The 15,238-nt window shown below is 37.0% G+C and overlaps 1 protein-coding gene across 1 annotated transcript; it reads right to left on the bottom strand.

The window, feature by feature from the left end:
* Positions 1-10,502: 10,502 nt before the first annotated feature.
* LOC149225475 (cytochrome P450 77A1-like) lies at positions 10,503-12,423 on the bottom strand. The gene has a single exon (XM_089377099.1). The coding sequence runs from the start codon at positions 12,203-12,205 to the stop codon at positions 10,679-10,681; it is 1,527 nt and encodes a 508-aa protein (XP_089233225.1). The 5' UTR covers positions 12,206-12,423; the 3' UTR covers positions 10,503-10,678.
* Positions 12,424-15,238: the final 2,815 nt, after the last annotated feature.

Here is a 15,238-nt window from a genome sequence, read left to right as displayed (position 1 = left end):
TTTTCCCTTTACTTTGTGGCTTGGGGGCACCTTTCCCTTGCTTTGGATTTGCAAATCCAAAGTCTCTCTTATTCTGTTTAAACTTCCACTCAATCTTGACAGTGTATCGATACGCTGTGCCAAGTGAGGAGATGTCCAGAAACTCCATCTCATCCTAGATGTACCAGTGTAGACAATCGCAGTACTTGAGTACCAAATTTCACTCAGAATCCTTGATACCCAACTTCTTGAGAAGGGTATAATTTTTTTGGTAAATTATGACACGTCTTGGTCCCTTCCCTGCCGCAATGTGGTCCACTCTATGTATTTATCCTCATTTCTCTCGATAGGGTAGTACTGCTCCTTGATGACATCCCAGAATGAGTTCCAAGTGGGTGTGATTGAGAATAGTGAGGGTCTACTTTCGTCCTTCTTCTCACTGTAGGTTTCCCACCAGTCTTTCACATGGACGATGACTTTGAGAAGTGAAAAAGTAATCTTTTTTCGGCTGGAAAAAATATGAACAGAAAATTATCCTTCTAACATATTTAACCATTTATCTACAGTGTTTGCATCTATCTGACTTTCAAATATGGGGATGTCAAAGTTAACATGTACCTTGAAGGGTGTGGCGCTTCCAGAGTGGCTATTAGAAGGAGATGTGTCACCTTTCGGTAGCCATTGAAGGATCTAAGAAAAGTTGTCCATCATTGCATTCATTTGTTGCTCGAGAGCTTCTTCGAGCAAGATTTTGAAAGGATCTATTGCCCCCTTATCTTTCTTCTCTTCCGCCATGGGAGGTCGTCAGTGTTTAAGGGGCTAGTGATGCAAAGGTTTGACCAATTCGACCCCTAACTCCTTATATCTTGGCCTCGTTGGGGACATGCAAAGAAAAATAGAGAAGGAGTAGACCGCTCTGATACCACTGATCCAAACGTAAACAAGAACACAAAAAATTACAAATATAACCATAAATATAGAGATGCAATAGAAATAACACTTATTTTCATTAATATCAAATACTAAAACAAACTTACAAATAGAATTGAAATAAACTAGCTTGGCCGATGGTAGCTTATCTCTGAGAAGAGATGTGGTAGCTACATGCCTTTGAATTGTGTTACAATGAGGCTAAATGGCCTATTTATTATTGAAAAACAAGGGAAAACCCTAAAAAACCAAAACCCTAATCCCCAGAGATGGAACGACAAGTGTTTGTGGACCCCGTTGGGGTTAGTTGGGAAACCAACTTCCCGAGGTCGTAACTTGGTCATATTATCTCTATTTGGTGCATAATATACCTTGTTGGTAAGATATATCTAAGTATTATAGTATTTGTGGTGCTATGGACCTCAAAAAAATGTCGTTTAGGGGGTCAAAACAACTCCGGAAGTTCAGGACACGAAAAACTACTAAAAATAGTAAATGTTGCAATAAACAAGGAAACAGATGAAACCCACTGGAGGTCTAGGTGGAATAGGTGGGTGGCCACCAATATCCACTTGGATCATTGCTTTAATCTTTCTCTTGTTATATTTTGTCTTTTGTAATTTTAATAATATTGTTGGACAACTAATCCTAAATGGGTTAGTGTGGAAGCCGAAAAGACTAAGCAGTCCAAGAGACCTTGGGATCTGAAACCCAAGAGTCACATATTGTACTATAAATGTAAATCTGATGTTAATAAAAAAATGTACTCTCCTGATTTATCTTTCACATTGTCTTTGCTATCCATGTGTGTTTAACAGGGTATCAGAGCGGGCGTATTCCTGCCCTGCATAATTAATGTGAGCCATTTGTCTTATGGCCTTTCTGTGCAGTCATTTCTACCATCAATTCTGCATCTCAGGATTATTTTCTCACGAATATTTCTTTAGCTAAATGTTAGCTGTTCCTGACATTGCCAGCGTTGTCCAAGCGGTTCTGAGATGCCTGTCTGTCAATTTTATTGACTGCGCCCTTTGTCATATGCGTTTTTAAGCAAACAATGCTGTGGTAGGAGCGCTGGTATAACAGCACTGTGATTATTCTCTGACACGTCTTGAAATAGAAAAATACCCTGCCTAGTTAACACTACACATAACGCTCCTCGTCCTGTGCATCGAATGTCATTTCCTCTGCCATTATTCTCTATCCGACGTTGCTGCCGTGAGCGTGGAGACCAAGGTGAGCATGGACTAGGTTGAAAGTTGTGGAGTATTAAATGTTGGTGTGCTCAGGATTGATTGTCAAATTCTCAAAAGAAGGTAATATCGCTCCTCCTACAAGTGTGGGTTACACATTGTTGGCTTGACTGTGTTTGGAAAATCTCATGTTTTAGCATCAAACCGACATTGTTTTGGCATTGTGGCTTCAAACCACCATACCACTCATCATGGTTCCGACGAACAGTTACTCCCATTATACAGTGCTAGACCTCCATTTACTATGTTACCACTGCCATACGTAGTCCTCGCATTCGGCCTCCATACCCAGTTCTCAAATACCACCATACCTTCTCCACTGCAAGTGACTCTTGGCATTCCTCGACTCCATTTTTGAAGTTAGCGCAATTCTTCTCAGCGTAGTTCCTATGTGCGTAGCTTCTCGACATGAATGCGTAGAATTTGAGGGTGAGCATTAAACTGTGGTACAAGTCGGAAGAGCTTCGTAATCTTTTTCACTTGTTGAGGGTTTCAAACCTGTTCCGCCATGCTGCGTTGTGCCATTGGTGAACAAAGAGCCGAGCTTGCGTGATTCACTAATACAGTGAAGGTTTAATTGAATTGGCAGGAGGAGACTATGTTTTGTAAATGTGAAACCCCTGCACTAAGTGGAATTGGAGTTTAAAGGATAGTTTCTTATAGTTTCATGGCCCGAGAGGTGTTATTATGGCTACTTTCCTTCATAATCATCATTGCGCTTCTCGTAACCAACTGATATGCTTATCAGACTTGGCGTTTTGACTACATCAATCCTTATAATTCGACAGCCAAAATAAATAGGCTTGCTTGTGTCATCATCTGTTATTGCACTTCTAAAGGGTGATGATGATGCTGTCGACACGGGGATACTTTGAGTTGCACCATTTATGTTTTAGATAGATAATTGACCCTTGGTAGTTTGGTAGATCTGAAGACGTCTCATTTTTGGGTGGACTGTTTTAGTAAAATTTTATGTTGTAATTGGATGTTTCAAGTTTCAGTGAAAGTGTTGGAGGAGGAGCAACAATCGGGAGCATCAGCTCTAGCTGTCGCAAGGCCATCAGCGATCATCATATGCCTATAATGTGAAGTTGAGTGCTTGTTCTTCCGTCGTCCTGCACCTACAGGAACATCTCTCATTGTTCTTCCAACTGTTAAGGTGGATTGATCTATATTAAATGTATCTATTTTGTACCTGTCTAGCATCAAATTGTTGTCTATGCATTGTTCAGCACCAATAACTTTGCAGGAATAGAAACGCCGGAATCTACTTTAGTCAAATAGAAAGCGCCAGGCCGCAGCAAACTGAGCTGAGAAGTTGAAACGAAGTCCTTTGCTCCGTACAGAGTTTCCATCCGCTTCAAGTTTTCCACGAAATCTTCAGAAAGAAACTCGTTACGAGAATCAAGTTTGTCTATGCATTGTTCAAATTTTATATGTGTTCAAATTTTATATGTGCCTAACATTTGAATCGCCTCAAATCATAGTTGTTTAAAGCTTGAAGCCGTTGAAGTTGTAGAGACCCACATCAATTTTGGAAGCCTTGAATGGTGCGCTAGCACTATATCATTATGTTGCGAGTTGTTTTGAATTGAAGACTGCATTAAATGTTGTGTTGTGTGAACGCTTGAATTTACTGTGCGGTGTCGTGCCTTCTGGTGGCCAGGCTCCAGTTTTGATGGTAGCGAAAATAATGCAGAGAAGGGATGTGAAATACGCAGAAGATGAAGCAGAGCATATTTTACAGGAGACATAGATAGTGACTGCCTCTTGGCACATAAAGAATGATCTAGCCCCAAGGCTACAAACTTGTATTTTCTGTGGTTGTTTCAGTTGAGCAGCATATCACTGTACCTGTGCTTGAAATCTTAATAAGTATAGACTATTGGAAGTGATGTTTGGTGATGTACCTATGCTATAAAGGGTCTCAAACTTCCTCATCTCATTGGATGTGTGGCTGTGAATATATTGAAGACACTCCATATTTATTTCTTTGTCTAGGAGCTGAATACATTGCATATATTATCACTGTGGTGTTTCCTCTGTAATGATGGAGCTTCTTTGATGTTATAACACTTATCTACAACCACTGTTCTTCCTAACATTTGCTGGTATATTCTACTTCAGATCTCTGTTATTATTAGAGTTGATATATCAGAGGTATATGTAATCCATTCCTGTAGTTGAAGTTTGAATTTCAAAGAAGGAAGAAGTCATTTACTTGTGCATCCATACAAAGCGTATCTTGGTATACCTGAGCATTTTAAGGGTGAAACATATCTATTGTATCTGTGTTGGAAGGACTTTGAGCCTCTCATTCTTGCTGGATACAAATCTGTTAGTGATTGGCTAAATTCTTAGCTGGAATTAGTTAAGTGCCTTTTGAATACCTTCGGTGAAGTTTTTTACATCATTGGGGTCTTTTCCAATAAAAAAAAAGGGGTTGAGATTCTTGGGTTTATTATTGAAGGAAGAGGTCGAGCTACCCTTGTGTATATTCGTGGAGGTTGAGCGATGTCTCCATTGCCGGTATTCGCGGATTTTTTATTCTCTTTGCATTCCTGAGCTTCCAGAAGGGATATAGAGGCAAGTTCTATAAAGTTTGAAGGAAATCAGCTACGTAACTTAATTTAAAAGTATTTGAAAGTCTAGTCAGACGTGAAATTTCTACAGAATTTAAAGAACAGAATCTCTGAAAGTCTGGTATTGGACAATGTATTTTTCAAACTAATATTCTTAATTTTTGAAATCTTCAATAGCTGGGGTTTGTCTAGACTTGCTATAGTCTCCACTAGGATTGTTGAGTGTTCATTTCTTTGTTGAGACAATGGCCAGATTTGATGATGTATTAGAGTTACTGAATACACTAATACACTCCACTATTGGTGGGAAGGTAAATGTTAGCAAAGACACTCTTTGTGACATTCAGACCTGCCTGCATGATGCACAAGAAAAGATTGACTTTTTACAACTAGAATCTCAGTTCCAGCAAGATGAGCTTCAACAGATTTGTCATTCCAAATTGTTTTCTGCTTAAAACAATATGTTGTTCAAGGTTAAACCAGCAAGTAGTGAAATTAGTAAGATTGAGGTTGAATCATATCCAGAACCCAATAAAGCAGCAGTTGTACATGCAGATGCAGAAACTCAGTCTGCACTTCCCAAGCCCATCATCAGACCTTGGGAACAGCTTGTCCACAACAAGCACATAACTGGTCTTGGATATGACAAGGACTTGTCCTTTCATATTCCAGACTACTCAAAGCCCATTCAGTTTCAGAGTGCTGGATTCATTGATGACAGTTCACCTGCTTCTCATGACAGTTCAGCTTCAGCTGTTCTAGAATCTTCCCCTCTTCCGCAACAACAACAACAACAACAACAGATCGTGAAATGCCAACACTGTGACCGAGTTGGCCATTTGAAAGATCATTGTTTTGATCTTCATCCATGTAAGCATTGTCATAAAACCAGTCATTCTTCACACAGATGCTTCAGAAACAAACGTCCTGTAAGAACAAAGATTCATCTTGGATGGATCGCTTCTTGGCAATGGGCATCAACAGCCAAGAAGATATTCCAAACACATGTCAGAACTTGTTCTAGAATATTGAACAGTCTTGCAGTTGAGTTTTCTCCATCTTCTCACCTTGTATCTGACAGGGGGGAAATGATGGTCATCTACAAGCTTCAAAGCCACATCAAGCGAGCCTGAGCCACAACCTGCCACACCAGTTTCAGAGTTGTAGCCAGAGACAAAGATGCCTGAACATGCCTTCAGTTGGCAATCTGGGACACTTCCTCTAGCAGAAGACTTCAGCTTCTTGCCAGTTTTGGAAGAGTTCCAGGAACAAAATTGAGAACACTTCCTCTAGCAGAAGACACCAGCTTCTTGCCAGCTTTGGAAGAGTTCCAGGAATTGCATTAAGCATTCCAGATTTGTTGGTCATCCTTAAACCATCACAGGTTGAGACTTCCCTTTTCAGGTTGAAGTTTTACCTTTTATGTGGGGTGAGACCTCCCTTTTATGGTTGAAGGTTTCCCTCTTTAAAACAATAGGATCACTTCCTCTAGCCGAAAACTTCAGTTTCTTGCTAGTTTTGGAAGAGTTCCGGGAACTGCACTAAGCATTCCAGTGTTGGTGGTCATCCTTAAACCACTGCCTTTTATACCAAAATTTCATAGAGCACATTCAACCTAGTGCTGCCATGCATTTTTTGCACATTTTGTATTACAGCTCTCTTCTTGGACTCATACATAACCCTTCGGATTAAGGGGGGGAATGTTGGACACCTAATCCTAAATGGGTTAGTGTGGAAGCCGAAAAGACTAAGCAGTCCAAGAGACCTTGGGATCTGAAACCCAAGAGTCACATATTGTACTATAAATGTAAATCTGATGTTAATAAAAAAATGTACTCTCCTGATTTATCTTTCACATTGTCTTTGCTGTCCATATGTGTTTAACAAATATTAAGACAAAATTGCAAGGAAGTAAACCTCTTTGCAAACAAGGTCACCACATTGGAACTTGGGACCCTAGTCATTAATGAGAGCATGGGTTTTGATCGTATTCGATAATATTAATCCATCTAAGCAATGAGTATTGAAGAATGGTTAAACATATGTTAATGGCAATTGTAAAACACATGGATGGTGGTTTGAGACAACAAATAGTTCAAATTTCATTGAGTAGGATCTATGTAGGTCTCTCAATCGTGGTTGGGTAACATTAAGCCATCCTATTGCGACTTCACTTATTTTGGAATAAATTAGATAAGATGGTTCATATTGTGATGATAGATGGTGGTAAAGGATGACACACACCTCACATGCCTCCAATACCTTCAAGTCCAGGCATGGGAGTCAAACTAACCTGACTTCACATTTAGTGGGGGAGACATGGAAATTTGAATCATGGGCATGCATTGGCTCACATCATAGAAAAATTTGGAGTTATGTGGGAAGATGATAGGTAGGTGATGGGAAAATAATTCTAACAGTTACAACTATCAATTTCGTAAGGACATTTGGTATGGCATTGGATAGTGTAAGGAACCTTTGGACAAGGGACTAGAAAGGTAGGGCAATGTATTTTAACCTCTCATCATATAAAATCATTTAGGTCAATGTGAGAGAGGATATCAAATACTTTGTAGGAAGGTTAAGTATCCCAACCTCCTTGTGTGATAATTCTAGAATGTTAAAAGGAAATTTCCCTTTTTTGGACATTAACAACCAATTATTTCCCCTTACTAAAAATCTTGTTTTTATTTCTCTTGATTGGAACGTTTATAGGATGGGAGAAAGAAATTGTATTTTAGGGGCCACCATTGTTTCCCCCTTCCATTTGTTTAATGGTGCTTATTTTAAGCTTTGGAAAGATCTTGTGCCTTTCTATACTGTGGAAACTTTTGGGATCCAAACGTTAATTGGTTTATGTTTCACAATATATGTAGCATAGAGTGGAGCAAGATATTCAATCTTTAGAGGCTAAGATTCTTCAACTTTAATTAAGGTACAACCAATTGGGAACAAGCTTGATTAGACCATATATTTTTTGATGGAATAGAGGGCACATCTTCATTAGGTAAAAAATGGAACTTGTAGTCTTCGACACCAAATTGAAGAGCTTTAGTAAGGCATGGAACAAGACACTACGATTCTCTCCCTCTACTAGTAACTATGTTAGTAATAACAATGTGTTATTCCTTAGACATGAATGTTATTACTCATTCTAGGGAGCCAAGGCTGTATATAAGCTAGATGAACATTATTTTCATAATTGGATTCTATAGAGGTTAAATTTTGCTAAGTATTAGGCTTGCATTGAAGGATTTATACATATAAAAATGATATCATAACACAGTTGATTTCTTCGCGAAACATTAAGTTGGATGTAAAGGTAATACCCATTAACCTCTATTACAATATTTTTGTGCTTTCATAGTTAGTTATATATATAATTCCAGAAAAAAACTTAAATATTTTAAAATATATTTAATTTCTTTTATATTTTTCAAATTAAAATTTAACTTTATTTATATTTTCTACATTTTACAAAATTTAATAAAATAACTAAATCATAAATTTAGACATAAAATTCAAACTACTCACTCAATATAATTAATCTACCAACCTAAACCAAAAAAGAAGATATATATGTTTCAATAATATTAAATATTTAATTATATTAATAAATATATTTATTTTAGAATAATATTTAAAGAATAAAAAATAAATATATCTAATTAAAATTTTTAATATAATATATTTAATTTATATATTAATTTTGTTTTTAAAAATTTAAAATAAAATTATAATATAATATATTTAATTTATATATTAATTTTGTTTTTAAAAATTTAAAATAAAATTATAGCTTAATTAATTTTTATGATTTTTGAATTTTATCAGTGTAAATATTTTCATGCTTTTCTTAAATTAATAATTATGTGTATTTACTAATGATTGCACTATTTGTGTGCACTAACATTCAAAACGCTCAATCAACATAAATCATCCACCGAACTTAAAATATCATACCTATAAAGTGACCATAACAATATTTAATTAGTCACATATATGAAAATATTTTTATAACGTAGATTATTTTAATTCAGTAAAATATGAGAAATATTTTTTAATTTAATAAATTGCAATTTTAATTTTTTATTTTTTTGCAATTTATTTTATTGACATTTATTTTTCATGAGATTGGTTATTAATTTGGATATGTTACTGCCTATTGCTTTAAAGAATGAGCCAAGAGTATATTGGTCACATCAAAATTTGTTTTGGTTTTATTGGGTTCCATAATTATTTAAGCCAATAATACATAGGTCACATCAAATTTTGTTTTTGTTTTATTACATTCCATAATTAAGTGAGTGACACGTCATATAATTAGGGATTGATACATTTCTTTATTAAAATAGTTGCAAAATATTTTTTTATATTAATTAAAAAAATTATTATTATAATTAACATGAAAAATGTCTAATAATTTTGTGAGCTAATTTTGTAATTTCCATAATAAATAACTTCTTTAGATTTTTAAATTTATATGTTTATCACTAAGTATGTTTATTAAATAATAAATGTTTATTAAATAATAATTTTCAACATCCTTAAACGATTAAAACCAATCCTATTCGAAAAATACATTTTACAACTACATTTACAAAGTTAATATTTTTAATATATCACAATAATCAAATAGTTTCCTTAATTTTTACAAAAGAGCCCATATTAACTACTACACAACACTTGTTTATTTCACATAGTAACTCTTTAGCTATTACCAATCAATATAAACTCGATAATGAAACGACAAAAAGACTTTTTTTCACTGTAAGAAGATGAATACATTTTGAGTTTTTTTATCACAAACAATATTTAGACTAAATAAGATGGATAGTGAACTAAAAAGGTTAGGTACATAGAACTAAACATTAAAGTTAGCAAAAAGAACAGGAAATTGGGAAATTTTACTACAGGTGACCAGAAATAGAAGAATATGCCAGAACCACCTATGCACGCATCTATATGGAAATGGATTTGAGCGTCGGATCCCCAACTGAAATAAACTTAACAAGTAAAGACTATGTGTGGAACCAGAAACTGGATTATGAAAGTGTCCTCTTGAGATGCCCATCCTGCTTTGAGACAAGCCATCTAGCCAAAAATTGCCCAAAAGCCTCCGAGAAAAATTCTGCTAGAAAAAATCACCACAAATCTACATGGTGGGAAGGAGCACAAAAAGAACATTACATTGTCATCAAGGAAGAATACTTTCCAGAAAACTCCAAATCACAAGGAATCGGGCACGAAAGGAACAACTCTCAAGACACGCATGGGGAAAGCCCCGTCCAACAGCAAAAAACACTAACTTTAAAAGGACGAACACAACAAATCGGGAAGCTAAGACACCAATGTTCCAAGAACCAGAAGAGATGAAAGAGATACAAGATAAAGGAAGTTGGAAGACCGTAGAGGAAAAAAAAAAAAAGAGCTACAACACCAATTTCGCCAAAAAAACGAGAAGCCAAACAATTAAGAACTAAGAAAGTTATAAGTCCAATAGACCAATTTGGTCTCAATGGACGTTAACCACCACCACCATGATCATCATCAAAAACAATGTATACTTAAAAAACTATAATCAAAGAACATCACACATGTACTCTCTTTTTTATTTTTGTTAATACAAAAGCTTTTTCTTTATATTAAGAAAAAATTAACCATCAATAGAAATCATCCACCAAACTTAAAATATTATACCTATAAAGTTTCAATAGTAAATCATCCACCAAACTTAAATATTATAACTATAAAGTTTCAATAATACTAGATATTAAAGGGGACAAATACATGGAAAGATCTATACAAAGCAGACCATTTTAATTCAGTTTAATATATTTATTTATTTAACACATTAACTACCGCGAGGGCAATTGTTTGTGACATTGTGGAGAACGCATTAAGGATCGAACCTGTTAATCCCTCGCTAGTCAATTATGGATCCTCTCCCTCTCCTTTATGGATCCTCTCCCTCTCCTTAATGACGGCCTGCAGAGGGTATTTCATAACCGTAGTGAATTCCTGCGTCTCGGACAGATCAACCGTCTCCCCCGGTTTGCATTCCCACGTGAATTCCTGAACAAGTCGGGCAACGATGATATTTAAATGGAGCATAGCCATCCCTAAACCCGGACAAACCCTCCGCCCCGCGCCAAATGGCATCATCTTTATTTCCTTCGTCCCTGTCAAATCCACTTCCACGCCTTCATCAACAAACCGCTCTGGCTTGAATTCCGACGGGCTCGGCCACACTGTGGGATCCATCCCTATGCCCGCCACGTAGAAATTGATGGATGCGTCAGCGGGTACCTTGTATCCGGCAAGTTCGCAGGGTCGGGTGACGGCGTGGCTGAGGACAAAGTGTGCGGCAGGGTGCCGTCTCAGGGTTTCCTTCACCACGGCATCGAGATAAGGCATCCGCTGCAGGTCGTTTTCCTCCGCCAGTTTCCCCTTGCCAGTGACGCCGGCGATCTCATCGTATAATCTCGTCTGTATGTCTTGACGGATCACCAGATTCGCCATCAACCACTGCAGAGACGTCGTGGTCGTGTCCGTGCCGCCGGTGATGAATTCAAAGGACAGAGTAACGAGCTCGTCGTCGTTGAGGCTGCGGCCGCCGTCCACTCTCAGATTGAACAGCGTGTCCACGTACGCACCGCCGGCCGGAGGGGGCGCATCACGGCGCTGGTTTATGAGGGCGAGAATGGTTTTTTGTTGCCTACGACGGATTTCCTCCCTCCGCGCCTGTCGCCGCCGGTCGAAGAACCCCAGAATGGGTAAGGCTTCGTCCAGACCTCCGCCGTTGAGGAGGACCTCTCGCGTGACGTCCTGCATGGATATCACCGTCTCCTCGTCCGGTTTGCTGCCGAAGCACATCCACAGGAGGATACAGAAGACCGCGTGTCGAAAATGCTCCACCACGCTAACCACTCCCCCGTTACGAGCCGCTTCGTTTTTCAGGTTTTCCACCAGGCGGCCGATGCCCCATTCCCTCACCTCCCCGAAGGCCTTCATCGCCGAAGGGCTCAGGGCTTCGCTAACCAAATTCCTGCGAAGGCTCCGCCACAGCGGCCCATATGGGGCCGAACTGATGCTGTGCTGGTTGCTGGTGAAGATTTTCTGCATCCCGCGGGCAGGCGGGCGGTCAGAGAAGAGGGAGCCCTTCTGTATGAGCGCCTCGTGGGCAAGCTCGCGGCTGGCGATCATCAGCAGAGGGTGGGGACCGACCCACATAGTGAATATTGTGCCGTATCTCTCATGGAATTTCTTCACTGAGCCGTGGAAGGCACCTCTCGCAAATCCGATCTGGAGGAGGTTCCCTACAATCGGCCATGTCGGGGGGCCTGGGGGCAGGTTCTTGCAGCGCCAGATCCTCCAGAGAACCAGTCGGAGGAAGATCACGGATATTATGAGAAGCAGAACAGCCTGGAAAAACGAATTGAGTCGAAGCAGAATCGCCATGGAAATTCAAATACAAGGGTTTCGTGCAATGTCTGAAATGCGCAGGGTTTTACAACATTAGGATGACGGAACTCCAAAATATTTCGTGTCCGCCGAGTCGCCGACTTATCACTAGAAATAGTTGGCTTATTCTCGTCCTTACAACACGTTTAACGACTGACCGTCGTTAACCCCTACCGCAATGGCGTCATGCATTCGCTATTACACCAATTGAAACGAAGAGGAGGGTGCACTGTGTAGGAACCACAATTTTCAGCGTGGATTTATTATCTTTTTCGAATCATAGAAGGGATAAATATAATATGGTTGGCTGTGTATATTTTATGCTTAATGTTGATATTAAGCCAAATGGAAATCATTTATTTTCCATTTTATTATATATTTCATAAGCTTAAAATTGATTAATTTTATTTTTTTTATTTTTTTTTTAATTTTATATTTATTTATATATTTATTTATTTATGGAAATTTTTAATTTGTAAATAAATTTTATAAATAAATCTCAAATTGCCACTAGTGTAATTATATAAATTAAATGCCTAGTAAACTTTAATAAAACATTAATCCATAATAAATAAGTTAAAAATAGAACATTCATTCTCATTAATAAAAGATAGTTAGGATTTGAACCTTGGTGGAAAGAATGGTCATTTCTCCCCATCACACTAAATAAATCCAATTGGAAAATATAATAAAATAATAGAAATAACAAAAAGCTCTTTCCATATCCACCACAAATTAAAAACTTCACTTCCCAATTTTTTTAATTTTATATTAACCAAGAAAATATTTAGAATGCATACTTTGGATAAAATATTTCAACCTCTATAATAAGTAACATAAAAAATTTCAACTTCCATATTAAATAACATAAATAAAAAATTTCAACTTCCATATTAAATAACATAAATTTATAATAAATAACATAAAAGATTTCTAACTTCCCTACTAAGTAACATAAATTTATAAAAGATTTCTAACTTCCCTACTAAGTAACATAAATTTATATCAAACTTTATGAAGGGAAAAATAAATTAATTCGAAGTCAATTTTTCATATAACATCAAGACTATAACGTGAAGGTTAGGTTTTTTATTGGAGCACGAAAAGAGTTCAAGTCCAAGGCGCGGGAAAGGTCAACAATCACGTGAAGGTTTTAAATGATCTTTTGAGAAAGCTTTTTAAAGCGCTGAGGAAGCTTTGAAGTTTTATAAGGTTTAAAGGTTTTGGAAGGATATATTCGCAAGGGTTTATTAAAGTCTTTTCTAAAAAAGATATTTTGAAAAAAATAGAACGCTTTAAAAAGTCTATAAAAGGAGTTATCAAAATTGAGAGGTTTTTGGAAAAAGTGCACGTATAAGGAAGTTTTTTGGGAGAATTTTTAAGTGATTTTTTTTAATAGAAGAAAATTAGAGAAAAAAAAAGAATTTAGAGTTTTGTAAAGTTTATTTATTTATAAAATTATTTGTATTTATGTTAAGCATGATAGTGTTTTGGGTAAAGATTGTGCCTTAGGGGGTGTATATTGAAAATTATATTTTTTTAGGGGCTATATGGAAAATAGCCTCATGTAATCAGCAAAGCAGCTATAAGAAAAGGAAAGACCGCAGTCATGGGTCGCAAAGCGTGACTGAAGCATATTAAAAAAGGAAGAGGAAGAGATCATTGCCATGACTAAAGAGATTCAGGCCGCAGCCGAGGAACTGAGAAGTATAGCAGAAGACAAAGAAGAAATCGAGGGTGATTGGTGTAGCTTTGATCTGCTACCACCTCCTATGTTTACAAGTGATTGTTGGGTTATCAAGATGCTAACTTTTCTTAGAGCTAAAGAGTTAATTGAGTATGAATCTAATAACCCATATGATGCAGTATGTGATGTTTTAGAATTGAATTTTATAAAATACACATTGGATAATAAGTCTTTGTGCAAGGTAGCAAAAGCTACAACTTCCAAGGAAGCATGAAAGATCAAGGAAGCAGAGTGTGTCACAAAATAGAGTGACATGCAACAACAGGTTATGTCACAAGCAAAGAAGTCAACCACAAATCTGAGAGTATATGAGCAAGACTCTGAGAGGAAAATAGAGCTTGGAGAACCCCACTCAAAAGTGAATGACGGTTGTGAAAACCATAAAATTGAAACCCATTATACAAGCATGCATGTGGATGAAGAAGATGCAACAAAGATTGCAGAGAGAGAAGTTGAAGCCTTTGTTTGTGAAGTAGAGCAAGAGCATATTAATGCTTAAGGAATCCATTTTAACATGGATGACGCACATGATGGTGAATCCCAGTATAATGAAACACATGTGTATGACTACTGCAAAGTGATATGTCAATTGGTGAATCTAGTCGCAGTTAATGGATTTGGTGAAGTTGAAATTGTCAATGAAATTGACAATGAGCACATGCATGCTCGGATATCCCACCATAGTGTGGATGAACATTATGTTGATGATATGTGTGATTTCTTTTTTGAAACAAGGATTGATTGTGGAAATATGGTAAGCATCATGTTTGATGAAGCATTGAAGGGTGACGCTACCATTGTAGCAGCAAGATATGAAGCAGTTGGAACTGCTCATGAAACAATATGTCATCTAGCAACAATTGATGATCAAGAACAGGATAAAGTGATTGAAGAGAATATCCACTAACATAAAAGTGGAAGACAACCTCCATGCAGTTGAAAAAAAGGCAAATGTAGATCAAGAAGCTCTCACTGAAGAGAGTCATATGAAAGATTTTTTAACATTGCTTTTGAATATGCAGGTGTTCAAAATAGCATGGGAGAAAAAGTTGAAAGAAAGGTTGTTAATAAATTTGATGCAGATTTGAAGCTCATTGAAGAATGGATTCAAAAACCAATAGAACAAATTGATGTGAGTCTTAAAGAAGCAATTGAGAATGAAATGGTGAATAATGATCTTGAGTATGTAGATTATAGGAAAAAATAAATAATACCTGATGATGAAAGTGAAAATAATAATATGGATGTTGTTGAATTGAGGCTTTTGTGATCCATATCAAGTT

Source organism: Pinus tabuliformis, chromosome J (assembly GCF_031772625.1).
Source record: "Pinus tabuliformis cultivar Carrire ecotype Pingquan chromosome J, CPIR1, whole genome shotgun sequence".
NCBI lineage: Eukaryota > Viridiplantae > Streptophyta > Pinopsida > Pinales > Pinaceae > Pinus > Pinus tabuliformis.
The sequence above is the reverse complement of the archived record's forward strand: the minus strand, read 5'-3'. Positions and strand labels throughout refer to the sequence as shown.